The 23966-nt window shown below is 57.0% G+C and overlaps 2 protein-coding genes across 2 annotated transcripts; both read left to right on the forward strand.

The window, feature by feature from the left end:
- Window positions 1-1408: 1408 nt before the first annotated feature.
- Window positions 1409-4864, forward strand: LOC119110094 (activating molecule in BECN1-regulated autophagy protein 1-like; the record flags this gene model as incomplete). The annotated part of the gene is made up of 6 exons (XM_037233835.1): window positions 1409-1414; window positions 1771-1827; window positions 2450-2508; window positions 3440-3447; window positions 4106-4290; window positions 4772-4864. Coding segments are annotated over exons 1-6 (408 nt in total), but the record flags the coding sequence as incomplete, so codon positions are not given.
- A 6238-nt stretch (window positions 4865-11102) lies between these two features.
- On the forward strand, window positions 11103-15794 carry LOC119109619 (activating molecule in BECN1-regulated autophagy protein 1). Its single transcript, XM_037233323.1, has 6 exons — window positions 11103-11245; window positions 12245-12372; window positions 13586-13705; window positions 14164-14318; window positions 15009-15097; window positions 15666-15794. Exons 2-6 carry the CDS (start codon window positions 12258-12260, stop codon window positions 15760-15762), a joined length of 576 nt encoding a protein of 191 aa, XP_037089218.1. The 5' UTR covers window positions 11103-11245; window positions 12245-12257; the 3' UTR covers window positions 15763-15794.
- Window positions 15795-23966: the final 8172 nt, after the last annotated feature.

The raw sequence follows: 23966 nt of genomic DNA on the forward strand, positions 1-23966 counted from the left end.
GTTTTGTTGAGTCTGTTTTGCTGTTTAGTTATAGTTAAGATCAGTTGTTTCAGTTATGATATGCAATACTGACATTTTTGTTTAGGCCCAACATGTAGGACTTGCAGAAAGAGATAACAATTGACAATTTTTTAAAACTAAACAGAGCATTATTAATTTAGCTATAGTGTAAAGTTATGTACAATATAAGTTGTCACCAAAGTATTTTATTCAAACTTTAACCCTAGTATAACAAGTGCAAGTATGTGGTGTAGAAAACAAAGGAGATGAATCTGACTTCAAAATAGTGCATGAGTGCTGGGCATGATGTGATTGACCTAATTCTGTAACTTTGCTTGAGTTTAGATAATCTTTTTAAAGTGCTTTTTGATCAAGTATGCATTGTAGAAAGATGGGTATATATAACTAAGCAGTGCCTCATTAGAGCATATTGGTTCCTGACCATGCAGTATTAAAAATGGGGCTTGTCTGGGTGCCTTTGACCCTGAACATTCTAGTATCATCTGGTCTACACTGGGAGGAAGCAAGTTTATTCAGGTTGGGCCACATGATGTGTAGATGGCATGCATTATAAGGTGACACTATAGTGCATGTGATTTGGTGACTGTCAAATCATAACACAAATTTGTACATAGGGCTTTGGTGTTGCAGTGGTTTAGCTGGACATCTTAGAAACTGGTGGTACAAGTTTTGATTCTTGTGGTGCCTGCCCTTCCTACCTGGATGAGGTGTGGTTGCAGGCGATGTCATACAGCTTCAGCTGTGGGCGCATTGTGAGGTCGCAAGGATGATCAAATTTGTGATGAATTTTTAGTAATCAATTGAGCTAGGCAATTTAAGTCATTTGGTGTGATGCTTTTAGAGCTGAAGAAAATTAAAAAATGTGAAAGTAAGTTGTTTACAAGCAAGCAGGCATACTTGTGACTGAAGCTCAAAGAAGATCCTAGGATTCCATCAGCATATATCCATATGATATTCTGGATCAACCCTTGGGATCCAGCACATGTCTACAAGTAAAAATGACTTGCTTTGGGGTTTATGATCAAAGGGGACCAAAATATCTAGATGACAAATGGGAGCTGTTTAGCATTGAAACAGAACATACAAAATTGAATTAGCTACTCATGTCACATGTTTTCCCATCAAGGGACAGTCTTTTGCCTGTGGTCTGCTCTCATGAAGTTCCATTCTGTGTTCATGGAAACAGGCCTCCTTTGTTAAATAAGAGATATGCAAAAATATAGTTCACATTTCAAAAGTTCCAATTGGGACCTATTTTACAATGTTTACTTGACAGGTGGTATGATTTGGCACACTTGTAGTATGTGTGGTGCACACTCGTTCAGTGTGTTTTACAACTTCTGAGTTCCTTCTCCACTGTTATTGTTATCCTGTACCTGCAATAGGCATGCAGGTTCAGGCAATGCTCAAATTCGAATTGAAAGTCGGGCTCTGGCGATCCACATGACACACTTGACACACACATGACACATTTGTCCTTCTCCACAGCTGATGCACCTGATCACAACAGCACGTGATCACAGCGAGCGAACGTCACAAGGCCAGGTGCGGGTGGAGCGCCGCCCGTGACCGCCGGCCCGAGTCCCGGCGGCGGCCGGCGAGCCGAGCCATGTCGCTGCTGCAGGGCCACCTGGCCGACGAGAAGCGGGCCGAGCCGGCCGCGCCGGCCGCGCCGGCCGCCCCCCTCCCGCAGGCCATCAGTGATCGGGCGCTGGGCGGTGGCCAGCCGCGGCGCCGCCGCCGCCCGAGCGGCGCCTGCTCGACGCGCACGAGGACAAGCTGGTCACCCAGCCGCTGCAGGAGAAGGTGCGCACGTGAAGCCGGCGCGCGCGTGCGCTCTTGTGATGCACTGCTGGGAGTGATGGCGGCGCGCTGTGGTCCGTCTCATGCTGCTTTACGGACGTAGTATTCTTTTGAACAAAATAAGCTGTGTTCGTGTCTCAGAATTGTGTGATCAAAACGAGTGGTTTGTGATGCATTAGGCAACTGTATTTTTTTGTAAAATAAGGTAAGAACCCAATTCTTGTTTATACAGACAAGTGCCTTTGTCTGAAACAGCCAATGAGTGGTTCTAGTCCAATGCAGAGACATATAGGTTTATCAGTTGTGGCCATTGGCTGAACCCCACACCACATGTGAAGCATCAAGGGAACTTTAATCAGCAGTTGTTCTTGAACTGCTCACACCATCGAGTGGTTTGCAATTATTGCCACCACATTGATCTCTCGTATTTAATGCCAAGATCGCCTTGCAGAACGCCACATTGTCGTGTCCGTAGGCGGCTGTTGGTTGCTTAATGTTAAGGGCATTGCCATGTCGCGGACCTACTCGATCGTTAGGCTGTGTGCCTGTTGGGTAGATGAGCTGTCCTGAGCTCTGGCGTTGGAGACAGCAGCGCCGCTGACCGGCCGGCGCCGCCCCCTTTCAGCCCTGCCAGATCCCGGCCAGCGCCAAGTCCACCTTCCTGATGGCGTTTAGTGGTGACGGGTGAGTGCTGGGGACGAGAGCCGGGCACATCCAGCGGCCAGCAGGGGCAGGGGACAAGGACAGGCTCAGGACCACGTGGCGAACGACATGTGCATGACGCCGGATGGTGTTGGAGTCGCCCCTGGAGTCAGCGGAACTTTGGTTCAAGGAGGGTAAAGTTGATTCTTCTGAAAACTTATGATTTAGGGATGCAGTCAAGTTGTCAAAGGGTGGGAATCATTGATAAGTTGACAAATTTAAGCAACAATATATATATATATATATATATATATATATATATATATATATGTAGTCACACCTTAATAGTTGAGTACAGTGAATGCGATGCTCTAGCAGGTTTTAAGAAACCTAGGAATTATTATGCTTCCTTAAGCCGTCGCCACCGCGATGGGCGTCGTCGGAATTGATTCGGGGTTTAAGCCATCTGTCCGTGGGGCGGGATCGGAGTCTGCCCCAGGTCGTGCTCTGTGTTTGGAGCCAGTAGGAGCAGCCTGTGTACAGAGTGGCGCATGTGCGTACTTTAAGTGGATGGTTGAGGTGGGTTGGAAGAGACTCTGCTCGGGCGGGATGAGGCGCGGGTCTCGTGAGCGCAGCTTGAAGGCTGCAAGACTGGGGGACGTAACAACAGCTTAGCCGAGGTACTTCGTTTGTTTCCGTGGTTATGCAGGTTTGTTTCTGGGACCACTACTAAGCCGAGCAGTCGGGATCCTCAAGATTAAGCACGGACCGTTCGTGTTACGCATAGTGGTGCTAGTATGTGCATGAGTGTCGATGCGCCTCGGTGTTTGGATACCGAGGAAGTGGTGAGTGCGACGAAGGAGAACGGGGAATGTGTGACGCTTACACAGCGATGGCGACCAATTTGTCGTACGCCGTTGAGGGTAAACACATGCCAGAGTGTGAGCTCGCGTGATCGCTTGTCACTGCACAGTGTCACCGGTACGTGACTTATAAGCGCGGTGACACGAATCCGTCTGTGCCCCATTCTTTTGTTACGTTTTGTATGAGTTTTTTCTGTTTCTTTTATAGTTATTTTCGTTTCGTGTAGATTGACCTTTCCTGATGGCTCTGCAGCGCCAAGGACGCGATCTCGGTCCGTACTGTGTTCTCGGTGATCCCACTGTTTGTCCGAGAACCTCCGACGCGGAAAAGGCGCAGTGACTGTGCTTGCACTGATGCGCCACGACAGGAGGCACGCAAGACAGGGGTGCGTTGCTGCCTGCCGGTGTAACGCTCGTGCTTTTCGGTGTACACCGCCAGTGCTCCCAGCCTCGACCCGGCCGCCTCCGCCCAGGCAGCGTGCGCTGCTTTGTCACATCTGAGCCCTCAGCCAACTTCATCAGAGCACACTCAGACAAGAACCTGCTCCACGCGCCGTCGCTTCCCGTCCGCTGGTCCTCTCACCGCTCGTTGCCCGCTTTAGCTCCTCTTGGAAGGGCGGCGTGCGGCCGTCTCACCACCTCTCACGGCCTTCTCGTCACCTTCTCACCGTCGTCTCGCCACCTGCTCACCACCGTCTCGCCGCCTTCTCACCACCGTCTCGCCGCCCTCTCACCGCCCTCTCACCGCCGTCTCACCGCTGCCTCCCGTCCGCCAGCAGCCGGGATCGCCTCCACGCACGGTGACCACAACATATACGTGACGGACATGGAGAGCGGCGCGCTGCTCAACACGCTGCGCGGCCATCCGCGCAGCCCCTGGTGTGTGGCGTTCCACCCCACCAACAGCCAGCTGATCGCGTCCGGCTGCCTGGGCGGACAGGTTCGCGTCTGGGACCTGCACGTGAGTCGACGGCCGGCGGGGGAGAGACGTGGGTCGAGCGAGGGCTGAGTGGTGGTCCTAAGTTTCGTCATGTACGTCCTAAGGGGCTAATGGAGGTCACCAGTCTCTGGCGCTGCACTGCAAACGGCTCAGAACCTACAGCTGGAAAACCTGAGGGAGCTTTCCAGATCCCAGTAGGATTATAGTCAGGTAGACATTGTTATCGTTAAAATAAGCGTGAAAGTAACCTAGCGATTCAATAAACTAGAGGAATGTAAATGTTGGTGAATTGTCCAGGCTGGGCAGCAACAGATACAGGAATCGTTTGCCAGCCAACTGCGCCTATACCATGTGTTCATTTGCACGCTCCTGCCCCTGACTACGGGCTGAGCTCGGCGTGGCGGCCGGGTGTGTGGCGGCGCCAGCAGCGGGCCCCCCACACGGGGCTGTCGTCTCCGCGCGCCGTGCGTGACGCGTCGGCCCCTCTGCGCCGGGTCCGCAGGGCGGCAGCGAGCGCTGGCAGGCGGACGCCACGCACGTGATCGCCTCGCTCGCCTTCCACCCGGTGGACCACGTGCTGGTCATCGCCAACCGGCAATCAACCTGTACTTCTGGAACTGGCAGAGCACCGAGCCGTTCGTGCAGTGCAGCACGCTGCGCGCCAAGGAGCGACTCAGGTCAGTCCTGAACGGGGGGGCGTGTGGGCTGACCGGGGGAGGGGCGGCCTCAGGCTGGTCAGGAGAGAGGCGCGCTGTTGCACAGCGGTAGCGCTTGGAGCGGCAGCCAGGAGTGTGCGGTGCGGCGTTCAAAGGCTCGAACCAGAGCTGAGAGGCGAGCCACACGCCCACGCGTGTGGTCGGCGATGTTCTCGCCTGCCCACCCATGTGCAGCATGACTGCGCAGATCGGGAAGAATTGCACACGAATTGCGCTGGGGGTAGCGCATGACCGTTTTCGGTAGGGAACGATTATTTCCAGCTGGATGCATTCTGGTATGTTTGGTGTGAAACTCTCGGGTTTGCGTGTAATGCACACGGTTACCAGTTCGGAAGCTGGCGCGTCGGTGGCCGGAAGGGTGGGCCTTCGCAGCGATGACGTCTAAATCGATCGCCACGCCGGCGGCTTAAATTAGTTGCGCGGCGAAGAAGACTGAAAATGCGTCAACCGTTGTGGCCAAAAACAGAATCAGTTGCGAAGAAATGGCGCTGGAATACGCACCGGTTGGTAACGAATTGATGCTATAATTTGATCTCATGGTCATTGACCGTCGAGAAGGCTTGCAACGAATATCCAATACGCTCATAGGAAGAAGCCATCCAAAGCAACTATTTTAGGTGTTTGGAAACCAGAAGCCTTGCCCACTGCCTGGCAGCGCAGCGAGGCCGCACCAGGCCGTCTGTGTGAGCGGGGGGCCGGTGGCCGGTCGCGTCCGCCGCACAGCTCGTGTTGTGGCGTGGCGCCAGCGGCGACGCTGACTCCCCCCCCCCCCCCCCCCCGAACACGGCCGCAGGTACGTCAAGTTCGACCCGCTCGGCCACAAGCTGATCACGGCCATCAGCAACAGTGGCGGCGTCGGCGGAGGGGGCGCCGGCGGCGGCTGGGCGCCGCCGAGACGACGCTGGCCGCCTCAACGGCGCGCCGTTCGCTCGAGTCGGTGCAAAACCGCTCACCTGACGCGGCGCTACGACCAGCTGCACGCGCAGTACCTGTCGCTGCTCTCGCAGCGGCCGGCCGGCCGGCCTCAAACAGGTGAGGCGGCCGAGGGCCGCTCGGCCCAGCCGCTGCCACAGCGGCCGGCGGTCCGCCAGCAGGGGAGATAAGCTGGTGTCGCGCGCCATACCGCCTGGTGGGGACGGGTTTTATGATTGTCGTTTCGGACGTCGTATGCAAAATTGTGACGCTACGCACGGTTATGGATGTGGAGGGTACAAGGAACATGCGTGCACAATTACAATCACGTGCACTTATGCGGGCTGAGTGTGCGTGGTATTACAACCCATCCATCGCCCCCCTCTCCCTAGTCCGTACGCCTCCGTGAAAAGCCTGTCTGCTGGACTTTCCACGGCCGGTTCCTGTCTGCCCGTTTCTTCTACCTGGGCTCTGGCACTAGAGGGACGGCTCGGAACCGGGCTGCCGCCCGTCTGTGACGTCAGGCGAACGCCGGGGTGTGTAGTCGGGCACCTGTGCGCGCGTGTGTGTTCATTTAAGTGGCGCCTGACGCCGCTCCCGTGCCTTTCTGCAGCCGGGCCTGGCCCGCTACACGCCGCCACCTCCGCCACCGCCTCCTCCGCCGCCACCGCCGCCCCCGCCACCGCCGCCGCCGCCGCCCCTGGAGCCGGCGGCGCACGCCGGGCTGGAGCTGGCGCGCCAGTACGCGGGCCGCGTTGACGGCCGCGGGCCGCCGCCGGCGCCGCGCCCAGTGACCTGATGGCCGACCTGGAGGCCGACTCGCGCGAGATGCTCAGCTGGGGCGCACGGCGTCATGGGACTCGCTGAGCGACATCATCGCGGACATGGGTCCGGACGGCGAGCCGGGCGCCGGCCGGCCCGAGCACGTGAGTGGCCAGGGACGCGGCCGGGCGCTCGGCCGGCCGCGTGGTGACAGGGCTCGGGGGTGGATGCAGGGCACTGACATGAACGGGCTCTGGCGATGCCCTGGAGGCCGCTGGGTGACGGCCGCCTGTGTATTGCGAGTTTGCTTGTCTGTTTCTTACTGTTTGCTAATTGTGACGCTCAAAGTGTTAGCAGGTGGTTGGTTTATGATCACGAGTCCGCGTGTCGTGCTGTGTGTGGTCGGTGCTCTCTCCCTTCTGTGTACGCGCGCCGCCTCTGACCGGGCCCGCGCCTGCCGCCGGTGACAGGGCGCCGACCCGGTGCCGCCGCCGGGCTCTGGCCACCCGCGGGAGGTGCCCGTGCGCCGGCGACCGTACACTTCCGGCTGGGACGTGGGCCCGGGGGGCGCCGGCGCCGACCAGCCGGCCGCGCAGCCGCCGCCTCCTCCGCCGCCGCCGGCCCGACTCAGCGAAGAGTTCCGCTCCCGGCTGGACGCCATCACCGCCCACGTGGCCAACATGCAGCGCGCTACCCGGTGAGTGCGGCGCCGGGGCCGGCGAGAGGCGGCAGCGGGAGGGAGGGGCGGCCAATATGTAGGGGTGGTGCAGGTGAAATGGCGACAGAGCAGGTGTTGGGACCGACGAGGCGTTGGGAGGAAGGGCGGGAGATGGATATCGCCGTTGGGGAGGTGGAGGGGGCGAAAGAAAAGGCAGGTGGTTAAAGAGATAGAGAGATGAGTGAGAGAAGGCAGGAGGGGATGGATGTGAAGAGAGAGGGAGAGAGGAGGGCACAGAGCGGGGAGAGTGTGAGTGTGAAGCGGCTGGAGATAGAGAGATGAGTGAGAAAAAGCAGGAGCATATGGATGTGAAGAGAGAGGGAGAGAGGAGGGCACAGAGCGGGGAGAGTGTGAGTGTGAAGCGGCTGGATCCCGTCTGTCCGGGCGTGTCCGCGGTCGGCGCTGACGGCGACGGCGCGTGTGCTGCAGGTTTCCGCGTGGAGCTGGGTCGCCAGCAGGCCAGCTACGTGTCGCAGCTGCAGAGCATCCGCGGCATGCTGGGCTCGCTGCAGGAGCAGATCCGCGCGCTGTACGCCTCGCTGCAGCGGCTGCCGGAGGTGCCGGCCGTCGAGCCGGCGCCGGCCCTCTCCCGGCGGTCGGTGCTGAGGCGCGGCGCGCGGCTCCGCTCCCGAGCCGCGCCCAGGTAACGGACGGCGCTCACCGCCGCCGGTACCCGGCCACCCGGCCACCCGGCCCCGGCCCTCCCCCGCCCCTGCCCTGCCGTCGCCCCCGCTCGTCAGCCCCACTCCCCTGTCGCTGCTCGCCAAATGCCCCGCTGACGAGGTGGCGGGATCATTACCGATGCGGGCCAGGGGCCGGCGCACGTGCGGTGGGCCGTCAGTGCTGCCGGTTTTAGGCGTGCGTTTGGCACGCTTTGTAACGATTTACGGTGCATGGTGACTGGCGAGGATATATGTGAGATGTCACTGTCGGCGTCGCTCTCAAGATGCCCTTTAAGGCTATATGGCGTGAGCACGGCATGAATTTTCGACGGGGTATCACGCCTAGAAGGACATGCTCTCTCTAATGTTCGCGGCACTGCGGTCACGGTCACCCGCCAACGGTTGGGCGGCGTCGGCCGGATCCCCGCGCGGTGCGTCCCCGGAGCGTCACCGCTCGCGCCGTCCGGCAGGGTGCACCGCTCGTCGGAGGACGGCGCCGACTCGGACTCGCCGCCCGACACGGCCGGCCCTCACGACACCTCGGATGACGGCGGCCTGGACGGTAGGTGACGCCGCCGGCGCTCCGCCGGGTCGCGCGCTCGGCGCCGCGGACGGACGCGGCGTGTGCGGAGCGAGCCTGGGGTCGGAGTTCAGCGGGCCTCGCTGAACTCAGACCGCTGTCTGTGCGGAAGCTGCTGCCTGATTGTTGTTGTCCGGCGGCTGGTGCACGCTTTCTTGGGGCGAAGCTCGCCCCTCCGGAGGTGGAGTAGCTTGGCTGCTGTGAAACAGCGTCTTTCCCAGTGGCTTAGCTTATTTTCAGTGAAAGATTTGCCGCAAGCCAACGGTGTTTGGATTGGACAAGCCAACGATTTTGTTTGGATGTAGCTTTTGGGAGCAGTACCCGCGAGCCATGGCCCCTACGACGCTGCCCGCTCCCGTGCGGTCCTTTTGACGGCCCCGTCCGGAATGACAAGTTTGGGCGTCGGCCGCCAGGTGTCGGTGCCGGCTCCAGTCGCACGCGGCCGCTGCCACCGCACTTCTCGCTGCGTCGTCCCCACGCCCGCTCCGCCAGCAGGCTGTCCCGGGTGAGTGCTCGGCGCACGGCGCCGCTGTGGGGCCGGGCTGTAGTGCCGAGCTGCCTGCCCATGCTGTGTGTGGAGTGTCGGGGCCGACCGTCTGTGTAGTGGTCTGCTGTCGCGTGGTGGCTGCTTGCCGCCTGGCAGTGTCTATGTTGAACGGTGGCTGTGTGAGGTGGCTGTGAGAGGCGGTTGCTGGCGTTGTACACGTGTTGCACAGCCGCTTCGGTCTGCCAGGAGGCGTGCGGTGCTGGGTCGTGCCCCGTGCGGTGCGCGGTGACCTCCGCCCGGTCCTGACGCGGCCGCCTCTGGCCGCCAGAACCACTCGAGCTTGCGCTGCGCCGTGTACCGGCTGCAGCACTCGCTGGCGCGCTGCAACCAGCTGACGCGCCAGACGCAGCAGCAGGTGGTGACGGCCGAGCGCCAGGTGCGGCTGATGCTGCGCCAGCTGTCCGGCTCTGAGCCGCTGACGGTGGAGCAGCTTCGCCAGCGGCAGCCGGCGCCGGCGCCGGCGCCTCCGCCCGCCGCGCCCGGCTGCCGGCAGTGTGGCGGGCGCGCGCCGCCGGCCGGCGCCGGGACGTCGCGCGCGCCTCGGCCGCCGGACTGGCCACAGCCGGGCCCGTCGCGGAGCGAGCCGGCCGGCTCACCGACTCGGCCGCCGCCGGTTCCGGCGCCCGTCCCGGCCCCGGTTCCCGCGCCGGCTCCGGCGCCGACACCGTCTTCGGCGCCGTCTTCGGCCGCCGCGGCCGCCGCGCCACCCGCCTTCCTGCCGTCGTCCCTCTACTCGTCGCCGTCGCCATCGCCGTCGTCTTCCGGCTTCATGCGTGTGCGCGGTCGCCTGCCTGGCCGCGACTTCTGGAATCCGTGAGTGGTCGGCGGACCGTTGCGTTTGTTTGTCGGCCGTGGGCACTGTCCGCGATGAACGCCTTGCGCTTCTTCCGAGCGGGACGCCTGTGGCGGAAGCAGGCTGCTAAAGGGTGTTGGTAATTAGGCTGTTGTACATTTTTCGCCAACAAAGGCCGGTGGAGAGCGTTCGATCAATGTTTATGGGTGCACACTAGTAAAACGTAAACCACATTCGCTTTTGCTGTTTGTTACTAGCTGGGTACGCACTGTTTTCCGCAAAGTTTTGCCTCTGACAACTGGCCGTGTCGCTCGGTGGTGACCGTCCCGTCGCCGGTCCCGCGTGACGCAACCGCCGCTGCGCCGGCCAGGTACGGGCGGAGGCGGCTGCCGTACCTGCCCGACTTCGGCACCATCTCGTGGCCGGGCCGCCCGGCCGAGGCGGCGGACCCAGACGCGGACCCGGACCCGGAGCCGGACCCGGAGCCGGACCAGGAGCGGGAGCCGGAGCCAGAGCCGGATTCGGAGCGGGAGCCGGCGGACGGCGAGGAGGCCGCGCCGGGCCGCAGTTTGGCCGCCGACTGGCTGCGGTCGTCGCGGCCCGGCTCGCCCGAGTCGGACCGGCAGCGGCCCGGCTTCCGGCGCAGCCGCAACCGCATGCTGCTGGCCGACTTCCTCGAGTGGCGGCGGCGCACGCGGCGCCAGGCGAACGCGTCCGGCCGGCGCGAGGCGGAGCCGTCGGCCGCCGGCCACCGGCTCGGCCTGCTGCTGGACGCGGCGCGCGTGGTGGAGCAGCGCGACTCGGACCCGGCGCCAGCGGCGGGCGGCGGCGGCCGGCGCCGGCGCCCACCACCGCGCCTGGCAGCGGCTGGCCGGCCAGCTGGCCACCGAGCCGAGCTCGCCGCGGTCGGGCCCGCTCCGCTCTGACGCCGATCCGTTTCTCTCGGCCGCGCTGCGCTGGTCCGACGGCGAGCCGGCGCCGGCGCCGGTGCCGGCGCGCGGCGCGCCGCGCATCGAGGTGACGGGCCCGCCGCCGGCCGCCACGCCCACCGTCGTGGCGCCGCCCGAGTCGCAGCCGCCGCGCGCGCGCCCCGAGCGCGCCAGCTCGTGGGCGAGCCTGGCCGAGTTCGCCGACCTGGGGCGCTACCCACCGCTGGACGCCGAGCTGCCGCCGGCGCTGCCGCCGCCGCCCACCTACTACCGGCTGCGGCCGTACGGCGGCCTGTTCGGCGGCTGGAACCCGAGCTCGGCCAACCTGGGCGTGGCCGGCGGCGCCGAGGTGTTCGGGTGAGTGTCGGCGCTCGGGCGCGGCCCGCGGCGGCTCTGATGGCACCCCGCATGACCTGCGGGGGACGTCCCGGTTATGGAAGCGGTGCGTGCGTGCGTGCGTACGTGCGTACGTACGTGCGTACGTACGTGCTTGCGTGCGTGCGTGCGTGCTTGCTTGCGTGCGTGCTTGCGTGCGTGCTTCCGTGCGAGCGTGCGAGCGTGCGAGCGCGCGAGCGCGCGAGAGTGCGAGCGCGCGAGAGTGCGAGAGTGCGAGAGTGCGAGAGTGCGAGAGAGAGAGAAGCGCGAGAGAGAGAGAAGCGCGAGAGAGAGAGAGCGCGAGAGAGAGAGAGAGCGCGAGAGAGAGAGAGAGAGCGCGAGAGAGAGAGCGCGAGAGAGAGAGAGAGCGAGAGAGAGAGCGCGAGAGAGAGAGCGCGAGAGAGAGAGAGCGCGAGAGAGAGAGAGCGCGAGAGAGAGAGCGAGGGAGAGAGAGCGCGAGAGAGAGAGCGAGAGAGAGAGAGCGCGAGAGAGAGAGAGAGCGAGAGAGAGCGAGAGAGAGAGCGAGAGAGAGAGCGAGAGAGAGAGCGAGAGAGAGAGCGAGAGAGAGAGCGAGAGAGAGAGCGAGAGAGAGAGCGAGAGAGAGAGCGAGAGAGAGAGAGAGAGAGAGAGAGAGAGAGAGAGAGAGAGAGAGAGAGAGAGAGAGAGAGAGAGAGAGAGAGAGAGAGAGAGAGAGAGAGAGAGAGAGAGAGAGAGAGAGAGAGAGAGAGAGAGAGAGAGAGAGAGAGAGCGAGAGCGAGAGCGAGTCGTCCTCTTGGCCGGTTCCATGCGGCGTAAAGTAAGACAGCGTGGTCGTGAGAGATGTGTCGCTCTCGGGTTGGACACCCCTGCCTAAGTCCGTGGTGGGTCCGACACCCCGCTCGAGTCGGCACGGTCGACCGCCGCCGTTGGAGCCGTGCAGCGGCGGCGGCGGTCGGTTAGACGCCTGGCGGCTGCTGAGCGGCGGGCGGTGCCGTGTTGCAGTGACCAGCCGCCGATGGAGTCGCTGGCTGGCTACGACAGCCTGATGCAGGTGATCGGCTACCCGTGCGTCAGTCACCGGCTGCAGGCCTGGGACTTCTCGGCGCAGCAGATCCCCGACATGACCGACGGTGAGGGGGAGCCTCCTGGTGTGGGGCGGCGGCCAGCGGTCAGCGGTCCTGGCAGTCAGCGGCGGCCGCCGCCCGGTCGGGGGTTTTGAGGCATTTGGGAGGGGGGTTTCGTCTGAAACGGGCCTCTAAAAAAGTGTGCACATTGTCAAACAGAGAACGCTGACGAGGTTATTTTGATCGTTTTTACCAAAGAGTGGTTGAAGCATCACAATTGGACGGGGCGAAATAGTTAGCCTCCGTGCGTCGTGCCCCGTATGAGGTTGCATTCAGCTAATTTGGAGCTGGGCAGAGATGGGTGGCGGCCGGCTCGCTGGCTGTTGATGTTGACGTTCGTGATGGCGAATCACTGAAGTTTTCTGCGCGGTGCGCTCTGAAATACTCTGATACATGGATGCCATTGGAATTCAACAACTCGGACGTTTTAGGCATTAGCAAACTGAAATGATAAAGTCCTTGTGTACCACAATATACAACTGTTATTCACCGTTCCCATAAATATGAAACGTTTCTGTTAAGACACGTCATTGGAAAAGATACTGTTCATAACATGACATGCTGTAATATTCAGAGCATGGATCACGGAAATGGTGCAGCCAGGGGAGCTTTGATAGATGATTGTTGGAATGCGTCTTCCCCGCGTTTTGCTGTTCGCAGAGTTATCTGTCCTTGCTTTTGACATGCTACCTACTGCGGGAGTCCTAACAAGCATTCGCACCTGTCAGCTGCGACAAACATGCGCTCCTGCTAGTCCTGACAAACATCCGCACTTCTCAGATCCGACATACACCCGTGTCTGTCTACAACCGTACCTATCCACATCCGTACCTGTCCACGTCTGAACGTGTCCGCAGCCGCACCTGTCCACATACGTACCTGTCCACAGACGTACCTGTCCACAGCCGCACCTGTCCACAGCCGCACCTGTCCACAGACGTACCTGTCCACAGCCGCATCTGTCCACATCCGTACTTGTCCACATCCGTACCTGTCCACATCCGCACCTGTCCACTGTGTCCTCAGCTCTCCACTGTGCCGCGGATTGGCAGCGCACGCGCTAAGCCGCTCCGGCTGTGCCTGGCGCGCCACGTGGTGCCTTCTGCACTGCAGGCTCACACCTCGTGGCCGGTGAGGGGGCCAGCGGTGCCGTGTGAGGCGCTGGCGGCGCGCGCCTGCCCGACCGGTCACCGGCCACCGGTCCTCCGTCCACCGGCAGAGCGGCGGAACCTGGTCTGCAGCCGGTGCAAGGTGCACAACGACGCCACTGTGGACATCTCCCAGGACGGCCGCCGCCTGGCAGCCATCGTGCCCGAGTCGCACCCCTCCATGGCCGTCTGTGAGTGCGCTGGGGCCCGTCCGTGACCGTCTGTGGGCGTGCTGTAGTCCCTAAGTGTACCAAAACCCCTCTATGTCCATCTGTTGCGTGTACTGTGACCGTTTCGTGACCATCGGAGAGTGTGCTGTGGTCTCCGACTATCTATGAGTGAACCGTGACCTGTCTATGACCATCTGTGAGTGTACCGCGGTCCCTCCGTGGCCGTCTGAGTGTGTACTGTGACTCTACACGGCTGTGTGTGAGCGCTCGGTGGCCTCTCAGTGGCCATCTCGGTGCGTCGTGACCTCCTCATGGCCGTCGCATGGGCGTACCACCACCCCTCCCATGGCTCAGCTGAAGAATTCATAACGCCAAAACCAAGGAGCTGAGGCGTGTTATGTTCGCAGTAGTGTTCTCCGCGGGTCCGGTGCCGCCCTGGAGTCGGTGTGTGACGGGCTGCTGTGTTGGGCTGTCGCCAGGTGTGTACAGCCTGGAGGCGGGCCAGCTGGGCCGGCTGCTGAGCCGCGTATCGCTCAGCAGCAACACCATCTCGGTCAGCCTGTCTCCGCGTGGGCGTCACCTGGTGGTGGGTCTGCCTGCCCGCCGCGCCGTCACGCTGCCCGCCGAGACCCAGGTAAGACCGCATGGTATGCGCCCTACCGTCACACTGCCCGCCGAGACCCAGGTTAGACCGCGTGTCACACGCCCTACCGTCACATTGTCCGCCGAGACCTAGGCGAGACCGCATGGTATACACACCCTACCGTCACACTGTCCGCCGAGACCCAGGTGAGACCGCATGGTATACGCACCATACCGTCATACTGCTCGCCGAAGCCCAGGTTAGACGCTGTGTCAGATGCCCTACCGTCACACTGCCCCAGACCCAGGTGAGACCGCATGGTATACGCACCCTACCGTCATACTGCCCGCCGAGACCCAGGTGAGACCGCGTGGTATACGCACCCTGCCGTCACACTGTCCGCCGGGACCCAGGTTAGACCTCGTGTCACCGCTCTACCCGCCCGCCGAAGCACAGGTGAGACTAGGCGCGAGAAGGTGCAGTGGCGCGCATGGACAACTTCTGCCCAGGAGGTTTAGTTGCGTTCTCATCCTTGTTCCGGGGATCGAGTGCGTCACATCTCACCGCCGTACTATAGCAACTGTTTGGTTAAGCGCTATGTCTTGCAAATGGTATCAAATAGATTTCCTTCCTAATGTTGACTGCCGTCCTAGATCGTTATGAGATATGCGGCGCCGTGCATGAGTGGACGCGCCGCGGCGGCGTGCGAGGCCTCGCACGCTCAGGGTGTCTCCGCCGCAGCTGATGGCGCAGATCTACCGGCTGGACGACAGCAGCGACCAGCTGGCGCTCATCAAGGACCTGCAGTTCAACAGCGGCGAGATGCTGAGGTGAGTCGACGGCCGCTGCTCGGTCGCAGCGGTCGCTCCACTGGCGGCGCGCAGTTTGGTGGACCTAGGCCTAGCGGGACGCAGATGATTTGTCGGTGATGTGGTCGTTAGTTCTGTTCAAGGGTGCATTTATCGTTTGATGTGGTCGGTGGCGAAGAGGTACCGCAGCTCGGTGACGTTCTCATGATGGAAACGTTCTGGTTTTGAAATTAGCTTAGCTGGCAACGACTCTTGTTCGTCTGACTCAGCCATTGTGAAAGCCCACTATACTAGCGACTAATTCACGGACATGGATTGTGAAACAGCAACTTAAGACTGACAAATTAAGCGTGACCTCCCAGCTGATGACGTCAGCGCAGTCTACCAACAACAAAAAGAAATGCCAAGTCATTGTCGCCTCACGGCCATCATAACGTAGCGGCAGGCTCGTTGGGGGCGGCGGGCTCCTCTGCCCCGAGGCGGCGGACGTCTGCCGCGCCGCCCGTGTCGCTCGGCTCGTCTCCCCGTGGCTGGCGTGACCGGGACGGTGACTGGAGCGGGCGTCTGACCGCGCCGCCTCCGCCCGCAGCCGCAACGTGTCGATCAACTGCATCCGGTGGCTGCCGACGCCCGGCGCCGGCCTCGTGTACGGCACCAACCGCGGCAAGCTGGTCATGCTCAAATAGCGCCGGCGCCGACGGCCGCGCGCCCGGGCGCCCTGCGGAGGAGCGCCGCCGAGCGCGGCGTCGCCGGCGGCGGCAGCCAGGGGCGACACAGCGCCGCGGCGGCCGGCGGGCCGGGAGTCGCGGCGGCGGTGAGCGGCGCGGCGCGGCGGCGGCGCGGCGGCGCCGGTGCCGTCGCCACGCGCCGAGGCGCGCCTGTCAGCTGTTCAGGGACGACGGGCATTGGGGACGCCTCATCTGACCGCAGACGACCTTTTCACGGTGATATAGGCTTTTTAGACGTGACGCTGTTGTTGACGGGGCCATGTGTTGAGTCGTGCCGCCGGCTGGCGTGGCGGGAAGGCCCAGCTAGACGCTCTGGCTCGGAGTGTCGGACGTTTTTCGTTGGCGCTCTATGTACGTGGCGCGGCGCGTATGCGAGTTGTTCGCGGATATCTCTTTGCACTCCCGCGTGCGGAGCGAGCGGACGTTTTAGGTAGTCAAACGCATGAGTTGATGACAGTTGCGATGGTATATCTGCTTTGTTGTAAGCTTTTTTGGTAAGCCACAGCTCTTTCCATGATCCGCTGAACACCGCATTATGTACTGACGGCGGTGCTGCTATGGCGCTCTCTGGCAGATTTTGTATCTTGTCGCTTTACGTTGATTCGAAAAGGTGGCAGTTGGACCGTTAATCGTAAGTGGGGAAGAGGAGACAAAATTGTTAGTTCCACTGACTTGGCTGTGATACACGTGACCACAGTGCGCTGTTGGACAATGCCGGCGTCGGCAGGCGCGCCCGGGCACCGCGGGGGACGGGCCGGAGCTGCGCCGGCCTGCCGGTGCGCCGCCCTCCCTCCTTCTGGTGTCATATCCTGCTGGTCAGCCTGCGCGGGGCGGGGCCCGCCGCCGCTGAGGGCGTGTTTGTGTGCCGATGCTGGTGAGTGGTGGGTGCCAGTCGAACGCGTGTAAATACAGCCTCCAGAGCAGACCGACCGCCGGCGGTGTTTGAGGCCGACCCGCGGCAGACGCTGTGGCTGAGGTTAAAGTGCAGGAGTGATGACCGCAAAGTTGTGGGTTCCAAACTAAGTGCCGGCTGCTTTTGTCGGTTTACGCGCGGAGATCGGCGGAGAGACGCTGCCTACAAAATGAGTTGTTCCTGGGCGAAATGAGCCCGTGAAAAATTTATAAAGCGCATTTTGGTGAAGCGTATTCTGGGTACCGTTTATTTTACTTCATGCTCCCGGCTAGGAAAGTCATCATTGTTCGACAACGGACATGTCTGGCATCAGGAAGAAAGGCTCGGAGATCATGGCATTTCGGGATTTCAGAGTTTTGACAATGTAGCCAACGTTTGCTTGATGGTGTGTAACCAGTACCTCCACGCATATCAAAGGTTGATAAGTCTTAAGAACTTTAATTCATTGAATTTGTTTCTCTTCTTCCCATTCTTCTCTGGACCGCCGTGATGCTAAAAATGCATGGTTGATGCCAACGGGACAGCCAGACACAGCATGTTGACGGGACATCCTTGCCAACGGGACATTCATGCATAGGAGTTGCCAGTATGCACGCACAGCACTTATGTTCTATTGCCCTATTTCCATCCGGATAGCGTTCGTGTGTTTGTACCGGAGCGGAATAACGGGACAACGCCGGTTTTAAACACCACTGAAATGAATCAAAGAAATACAGATGTGTGTTCCTTGCTTGGAGCTGGCATACCGTACTGTTAGAACCCCGGAGTGGGCTTGCTACGTCTGTTTAGCGGAACGGACTCCGGGGAGCCCTCCACACGGGCAAACCGAACGTTGCGATGGAAAGGGCGGGAAGCATGCGCCTGGTACCGTGCGCTGCGACGTTCCAGTCGTCTGGATCCGAGGCGGGAAGTTTGACCCACCGAGATATACTCAAGATCGTACCCAAGACATGAATTCACGACCGCTGACTAGCATACGTGGCAGGTGTGAACCCAAGTTCGGCAGGCCTAGAGGCCGGGTCCCAACTCACGGTCTTTTGGGATTGTTACTCGAGCAAACAGATTTACTTTGCAGCCAAATCAGACCCCCACTCATGCTTGTCATTTTAAAGAACAGATGACTCAGGCTCGAACGGGCTGAGACCGAAATCGGGCGTGAATCAGAATTAGCCTAAATGATTATGGGATTCTGCAAGCATGCAGCTCGCGCCCGGGCTTGGTCTTGAATTGAAATGGAACTACATGCTGCTAGGCCTGCGTCCGATTAAAACTGATTCGATGAAAGATTAATGAATCACATCATTTTTTAGCGAGTCGTAAGTAAGTTCACTCTTTGTCTATAAATTATTTGTGAGTCATCAATATAATTATTCGCTTTCCTACAAGCTTATATTAATCGAGCAAGGTCAACGTCAAGGCCATGTCAGTCGATTTATAATAGATTTCAAAAATCAGTACACGATCAGTAGGTATCATAAGCACAGCACAAAAACACTATACATTGGCTGTAGATACGTGGTTTATCAGTCAAGCACATGAAAACCAGCATGCAACGGCTCAATGCGGACGAATCCATGCTAAATCTATTTATGCACGGAGATGATTATTGGAATTATAGCTGAATCATTGAACTGGGGGGCGAATTGCCGAATCATTATTTATAACAGACAAAACCATGTTTTATTGTTTTGGATTGAGAAGCATAGTCTCCAGGGCCAAAGCGCCCATCTTGAAACATCAGTAACCTTGCGTTTTCGTATATTGCAGAATTTATGTCTTAATCAGGTTCGGTACTAAGCACGAGTGGCGAAGGACACGTTTAGCATGGTGCAGTAAGCAATTTACCTTTGGATCATATTATTTGTTAGATTCATTACTGCTAAATCTAAGTAACAATACAACTATTTGAGATCTGCTGAGGACTGACGCAGCAATGATTTGGGAGCTGATGAGATCCAATACCGCCATGAGTTAAGTGTCAGATCGGAAGCGTCAAACAAGGATCGTAAATCAGTGAAGAATCGGTTCTCAAAAATCAGAATCGAGTGCTGGTCTGAACACAATGGAGACTGCAAGCAACTAAAAGGGAACTTACCGGTATGTTGAGCTGGTTTTTTGGGTTGGTCGAAGACTGAGCATCGGCCACTTTGACTTCGTAGATGTTTGGAGCCCGTAAATGAAAATTTTAGAACTCACTAAGAATTTGGGATATGAGGCAAGATAAGCTAGACTTAGGGGTATAGTTAGATTTGGCAAGGCTGGATCAGGTTCTCATCTAGCCGACCTTTGCATTCCAGATAATTCTTACGAGACAAAACGAATTCCATCTCGGTAAGCACCGCACCAGCTGCTGACTCTAGACGTAAGGTTTAGGTTTCGGACTTGGAAATGCAGTTTGTTCTCAGGACTCGGACACAAACTCAGGCTCATAAGTGAAGCTAAATGAAATCGAAAGGATTCCTTGATTCAAACTTCGGAGCAAGACACACAAAATGTGTATCCGATTTGGAGATCTCTGGACTCAAACTCAAACTCAAGACTCTAACGACAGACGCACAGCCGAATGCAACGATTATGCCTATTTGCAGGGCTTCCTGAAGGCGTGTGCTCTAAGTTCGTGAGAAAAGGTACGAGCATATAAAGGTCGTATGGCGGAAGTCGTACGCAAAAGTTCGTACGCGAGAGTTTGCGTGCAACTGTTTGAATGGTACGTGCGTAAAATGCTATTATTGACAAAAGTCCGTTAGCAAAACAGCTCGTATGGCAAAAATTAGTATGCATAACGTACGCACGTAATTTTTCGTAAGCAATTGACGTGCAAAACCTCAAGGTGGATGAAAGTGGTTTGATCAGAATGGCTATGAAGAGTTACGTGAGCAAGTTAGCGGAGGGCAGTAAGTGCGTTCTGCTTTCCGAGAATCATGAAGATTAAGCCTAAATCGATGTTTGAAAAACTGCTTTCAGGGTGGTGGACGATACTTCTGCGAGAAGTGTCCCAAAACAGCTAGACCGCTGGGGTACCGAATTATGCACCGGCATTTCTTGAATTTCTCTGAATTTCGGTTTCCGGGGATAATCTATGTTATGAATTGAAGTGAGTAACTTCTAGCTCTATTCGGCGTGCGGCTTAAAAATGATGTTCTTAGACAATGTAAGTCGGCTGCAAACACGGTCCTATTCAAAGAGGATACATCAAAACATGTCCGGCTGGAGAGTCATTTTCTCTCGAGACTCCAATTTACTGTATATAAGCAAGAGTATACCGAGTGTCACTGTCGCGTCTGCCCGCCGTATTCCACAAGCCAGCTGACTCGCGTCGGTCAGCTGACGTCAGTGGCACACTCAAGGGCATCAGGCGAAGTCGCCAACAGCGGAGCTGTCTGGGTGGGTGATAATGGAGGAGCACGACAGACTCGACGGGTGGTCTGCAGTGGACATGTTTTTGAAACCTCCAGTTCCCTCCAGCTCAAGGTCACCTTGTACAACCCCAATCGATTCGAGTTCATTTGGTGGCTATCACAGAGCGCATGTACATGCCATGATAGCCAATGTACTTGTTACGTTAAGTCAGTCATAATACTTGACCTTCCTATGCAATTGTCGCCGCCCACCGCGATCACCACCCCTCTCCCCCCCCCCCCCCCTCTTCCGAGTCAACGGGATGTGGTGGCCCCACAGTGACCACTAACCCACCGCAGTCAACATGCATCTGGCGCCTGACACCAACAATTAAGATCTGCATTACAACGTTAAGCACATATGTGCATAGGTTTTGTTAAACGTTTTACATTGTCTTTTGTTTTGTTTGTTTGCACAGGTTTTGTTTCTTTGCTTACGTTCGGTGAGTCTTGCGAACGGTCTACCGTCAAACGAACTTCATTCGTGGCAAACATTTTCGAACACGAACTTCGTTTGCTTGCATCAGATTGGCCTTTACATACGTTCTTTTGCTAATCGAACGTTATCCTGACTAACATTCGCGCCCGAGGACTCGGCATAAACAAATATTTACGAGCTATTTCCACATCAAATTTTGGGAGCACGAACATTTTCTTAACGAGCTTGTCCCTGAGAAACATTTCCAAACGATCTTCATCTCTGCGTACTTTTGCCATTACGAACTTTTGCAGTGACAAAGTTAACACGCTACTTACTTTATCCAGACGAACATTAGGCATACGTGCTTTATCCTACGAACGATTGGCACGTGGGAACTTCCTCTGCGTACTTTCGTCCGTGTTCCGTCTTTTGGCGTCATCCAGCGCCATCTACAGCTGCGAACCTCTGCGATGGCACGCGCGCGCCAACATTACTCACAATGTGCCCCCGCGATGGGCATCACTGTTTATGAAAATAATCTAACGCACTAGCCAGCACTTATGTGATAATCTTATCGCACGAGTCCAGCCATACGCATTGATTTGTGTTGCAAGCACTGCTGGCTTATCTTAAATGCTGACCTGTGGTGCGGGGTGATGACTCGCGGGCCGCACTAGCCTTAAATTAAACTGGGGCGCCAAGGTTTTAATTTCATGCTTTCTGAAAACTTATATCTTTGTGCAACCATAAATATCTTGATGCTGGCTTACGAGCCGTTCAGGCAGGCGCGGTTCCTGCAACATACAATTTTGACGAAATATGGCTCGCCCCTTTCCACCAACATGAAAAACGCAAACTTTTACAATTCTACAAATTTTACAGGTCTTTTTGTAGACAGATTGAAGGACACGCGTCAAAACCAGAGTTGCTTCTCAACGACCTGGCGTTGCAGAGACCAACTGATGCACACGGAAGAGAGAACTGACGATCGTGTTGGCACAGGCTGGTGTGTCGTGTACCTCAGGCCATAGGCTTTCACGCGCAAACCATGGCTTTGCCCGCCTCTGAGCTCCATGAAGGACTGATATCACATCCCGGCAACCAGAACAAAGGCCCCTTCAGCTGCAGTAACCAGTGTCCTAAGCTTAACGAAGGTTTGGCCATTAAAGCTGTGTGGGCAAAAACTTGGCTTAATATATGTAGCTGTTACCCATCCCCAAAATGTTTCATTCGCGTCTTTCGCAACGTTGTGGTCTCGGCCACTGAAAAATATTGTTCTTTAGTCCAAGCTATCCGTACTTAGACTTAAGTTGAGGCACTACAAAATGCGTGAGTGTCCGCCTGCCAAGCTCGTAAAGGCAAATGTTCGGATATCACAGCACGGTGATCAGGCCCGTTGGCATGAGCTCTCCAGTCACCGGTTCCAATCGCGTCAGGTTTGATGCTTTCTTACATGCACGTAACGCTCGCATTTGTTGTTCCCTCCCTCGTCTCATACCGCAGATGCCTCACTCGTGACACGATATCATACCTAGGACACCATAGGTAATGTATCACACCATACCTGTGACATGATAAGCCCATGGCACGATACAGTTAGGCTAAGCCGCGTCTGGAAAACCAGAGATACAGGGCTCAATTCCCTACGATGCCCGACCTTACTGCCATGGTGAGGGGCAGGCGATGCCATATAGCCCCAGCAGCAGAGTTCCTAAAGCCTCAATGACAACGTCGACGTATTTTTGCGCGCATGTCTGGTATGTGGCTAAGAAAATCCTTGCTGCGGGCTGAGCCTACCGATCTTGATTACACACGCTCGCGCTGTTTCCAGGACTATTCCACAGATAATTCGCACTGATATTTTATTAAGTTACTTATTTTTGTTATTATATTATTCATTTATTATAGCTATTTTTGTCATACGAGGTGTGGTACACAAATCCATTTGGAATGGATATTGTTGCTTGTTAGTTTGAAATGTCACTAGATCCATTCTTTGGTATGAGTACACTGGAAAAACTATTTTTGCACTGCCGCGCCAAACGAGAGTGAATGATGAAGGGTGCTAGTAACGTGGAAGGAAAAGTAAACAAATAATCATGCTGGAGTTTAATACCTTGGGCTGGAGAGTGGGGGAAGACCGGGGAATAACACGCATTTCAGTTTCAAGACCTGTTGGCTTCGCTATTTTGAGGTGAGTCGACTTGGTTGTCATTGTAAATCTTGCCGTTTTGTAATATGAACTCCAAAGTCAGTGATGTGCCTCCGTAGAATTCTTGCAGCAGACGTTCAAAAACGTCACATAGGCTGTCTAACCTGCAGGATAGAAAACCGGTTGGGGATTCCGCTTTTCAGGGATTAGGTGACTTTCACCATATTTTATTTCTTAATGTATTACTACGCATATGCGCTGCGCTTACTGCGGACGATGCCCTTGCGGAACATGTTATGCTTGTCGTCAGCAAAATCATACTTGCAGTTCAAAACCGGTAATAAATGATGCGTGATGTCAGCAAAACAGCCCTCGAGCTCTTGGTTTTTCGGCATGATAGGTTCAGACCTCCTGTGCTGACCGCCACTGACCTTCAATTTACTATGAGGGACTGGTTAGGCGATCATTCATTCAACCACTCGTGATCAGAAGCACAGTTTGAAAGTCCAGCATTGGCGAATTAGCCAATGTTTGCTTGATAGCGTCGTCAGATATTTCAACGTGGAAAAATGTTAACGCGGTATCTTTTTAACACATGATGCAAAAATTACACGGATCAGTTTGCAACACCTCGATCACGACTACCGGTGATCCATATGGGGTCGATGACATCATCCAATGCAGTTTCACATGAGTACATTAGGCGTTATAGTGCCTTGTTTGGGATCCGCTCGTGTTGGTAGCTCAAGCAGTCTTCACGCTATTATTTTCGGCCGCCAGCCGTTTGACGTCAATCGACAAGAACATTGTGTCACTACAACGTCCTTGTGGCGACATCTAACTACGCATCTCACGGAGTGGCACTAACAGCATCTGCGACGTGATCATGGTGCCCGTCTCACCCGCCAGGTGCTCACACACAATTTTGGAATTTTGGCACTGGCACACAACCTGAGCTAACTCAACATAAAGGAGCGCAACTTATTCACGACCACATACCAATGCTAAACATACAAAAGAATCAAACTTTTGAATGGTCTCTTCAGAGGAACAACTCCATCCCACTACATCGACCAGGAACATGGCGCTGACAGCTACCCAGAGAATGGATCTGAGTTAGTGAACTGTAGTTGTGTGATGTGCTATGTTGAATGTTATAGGTCGCAGCGTGTGGTGAAAACGATGCACGCATGTGGCAGAAGTATGCTTATCTTGCAACAAGACATGATTTTAGTGAGCGTGAAGCAATGATAAGTATATTGCAGTTGGCATGCTCGT

The sequence above is a fragment of the Pollicipes pollicipes genome, unplaced genomic scaffold (genome assembly GCF_011947565.3).
Source record: "Pollicipes pollicipes isolate AB1234 unplaced genomic scaffold, Ppol_2.1 Scaffold_7231;HRSCAF=8579_pilon_pilon_pilon, whole genome shotgun sequence".
NCBI classification, from domain to species: Eukaryota; Metazoa; Arthropoda; class Thecostraca; order Pollicipedomorpha; family Pollicipedidae; genus Pollicipes; species Pollicipes pollicipes.

What these genes read in the sequence shown, in the direction of transcription:
- LOC119109619 (XM_037233323.1), top strand. Translation starts at nt 12,258, where the DNA reads ATGGAGTCGCTGGCTGGCTACGACAGCCTGATGCAGGTGATCGGCTAC. An exon ending in GCACCCCTCCATGGCCGTCT is followed by an intron (nt 13,706 to 14,163) that starts GTGAGTGCGCTG and finishes GGCTGTCGCCAG; the next exon opens with GTGTGTACAGCCTGGAGGCG. An exon ending in AACAGCGGCGAGATGCTGAG is followed by an intron (nt 15,098 to 15,665) that starts GTGAGTCGACGG and finishes CTCCGCCCGCAG; the next exon opens with CCGCAACGTGTCGATCAACT.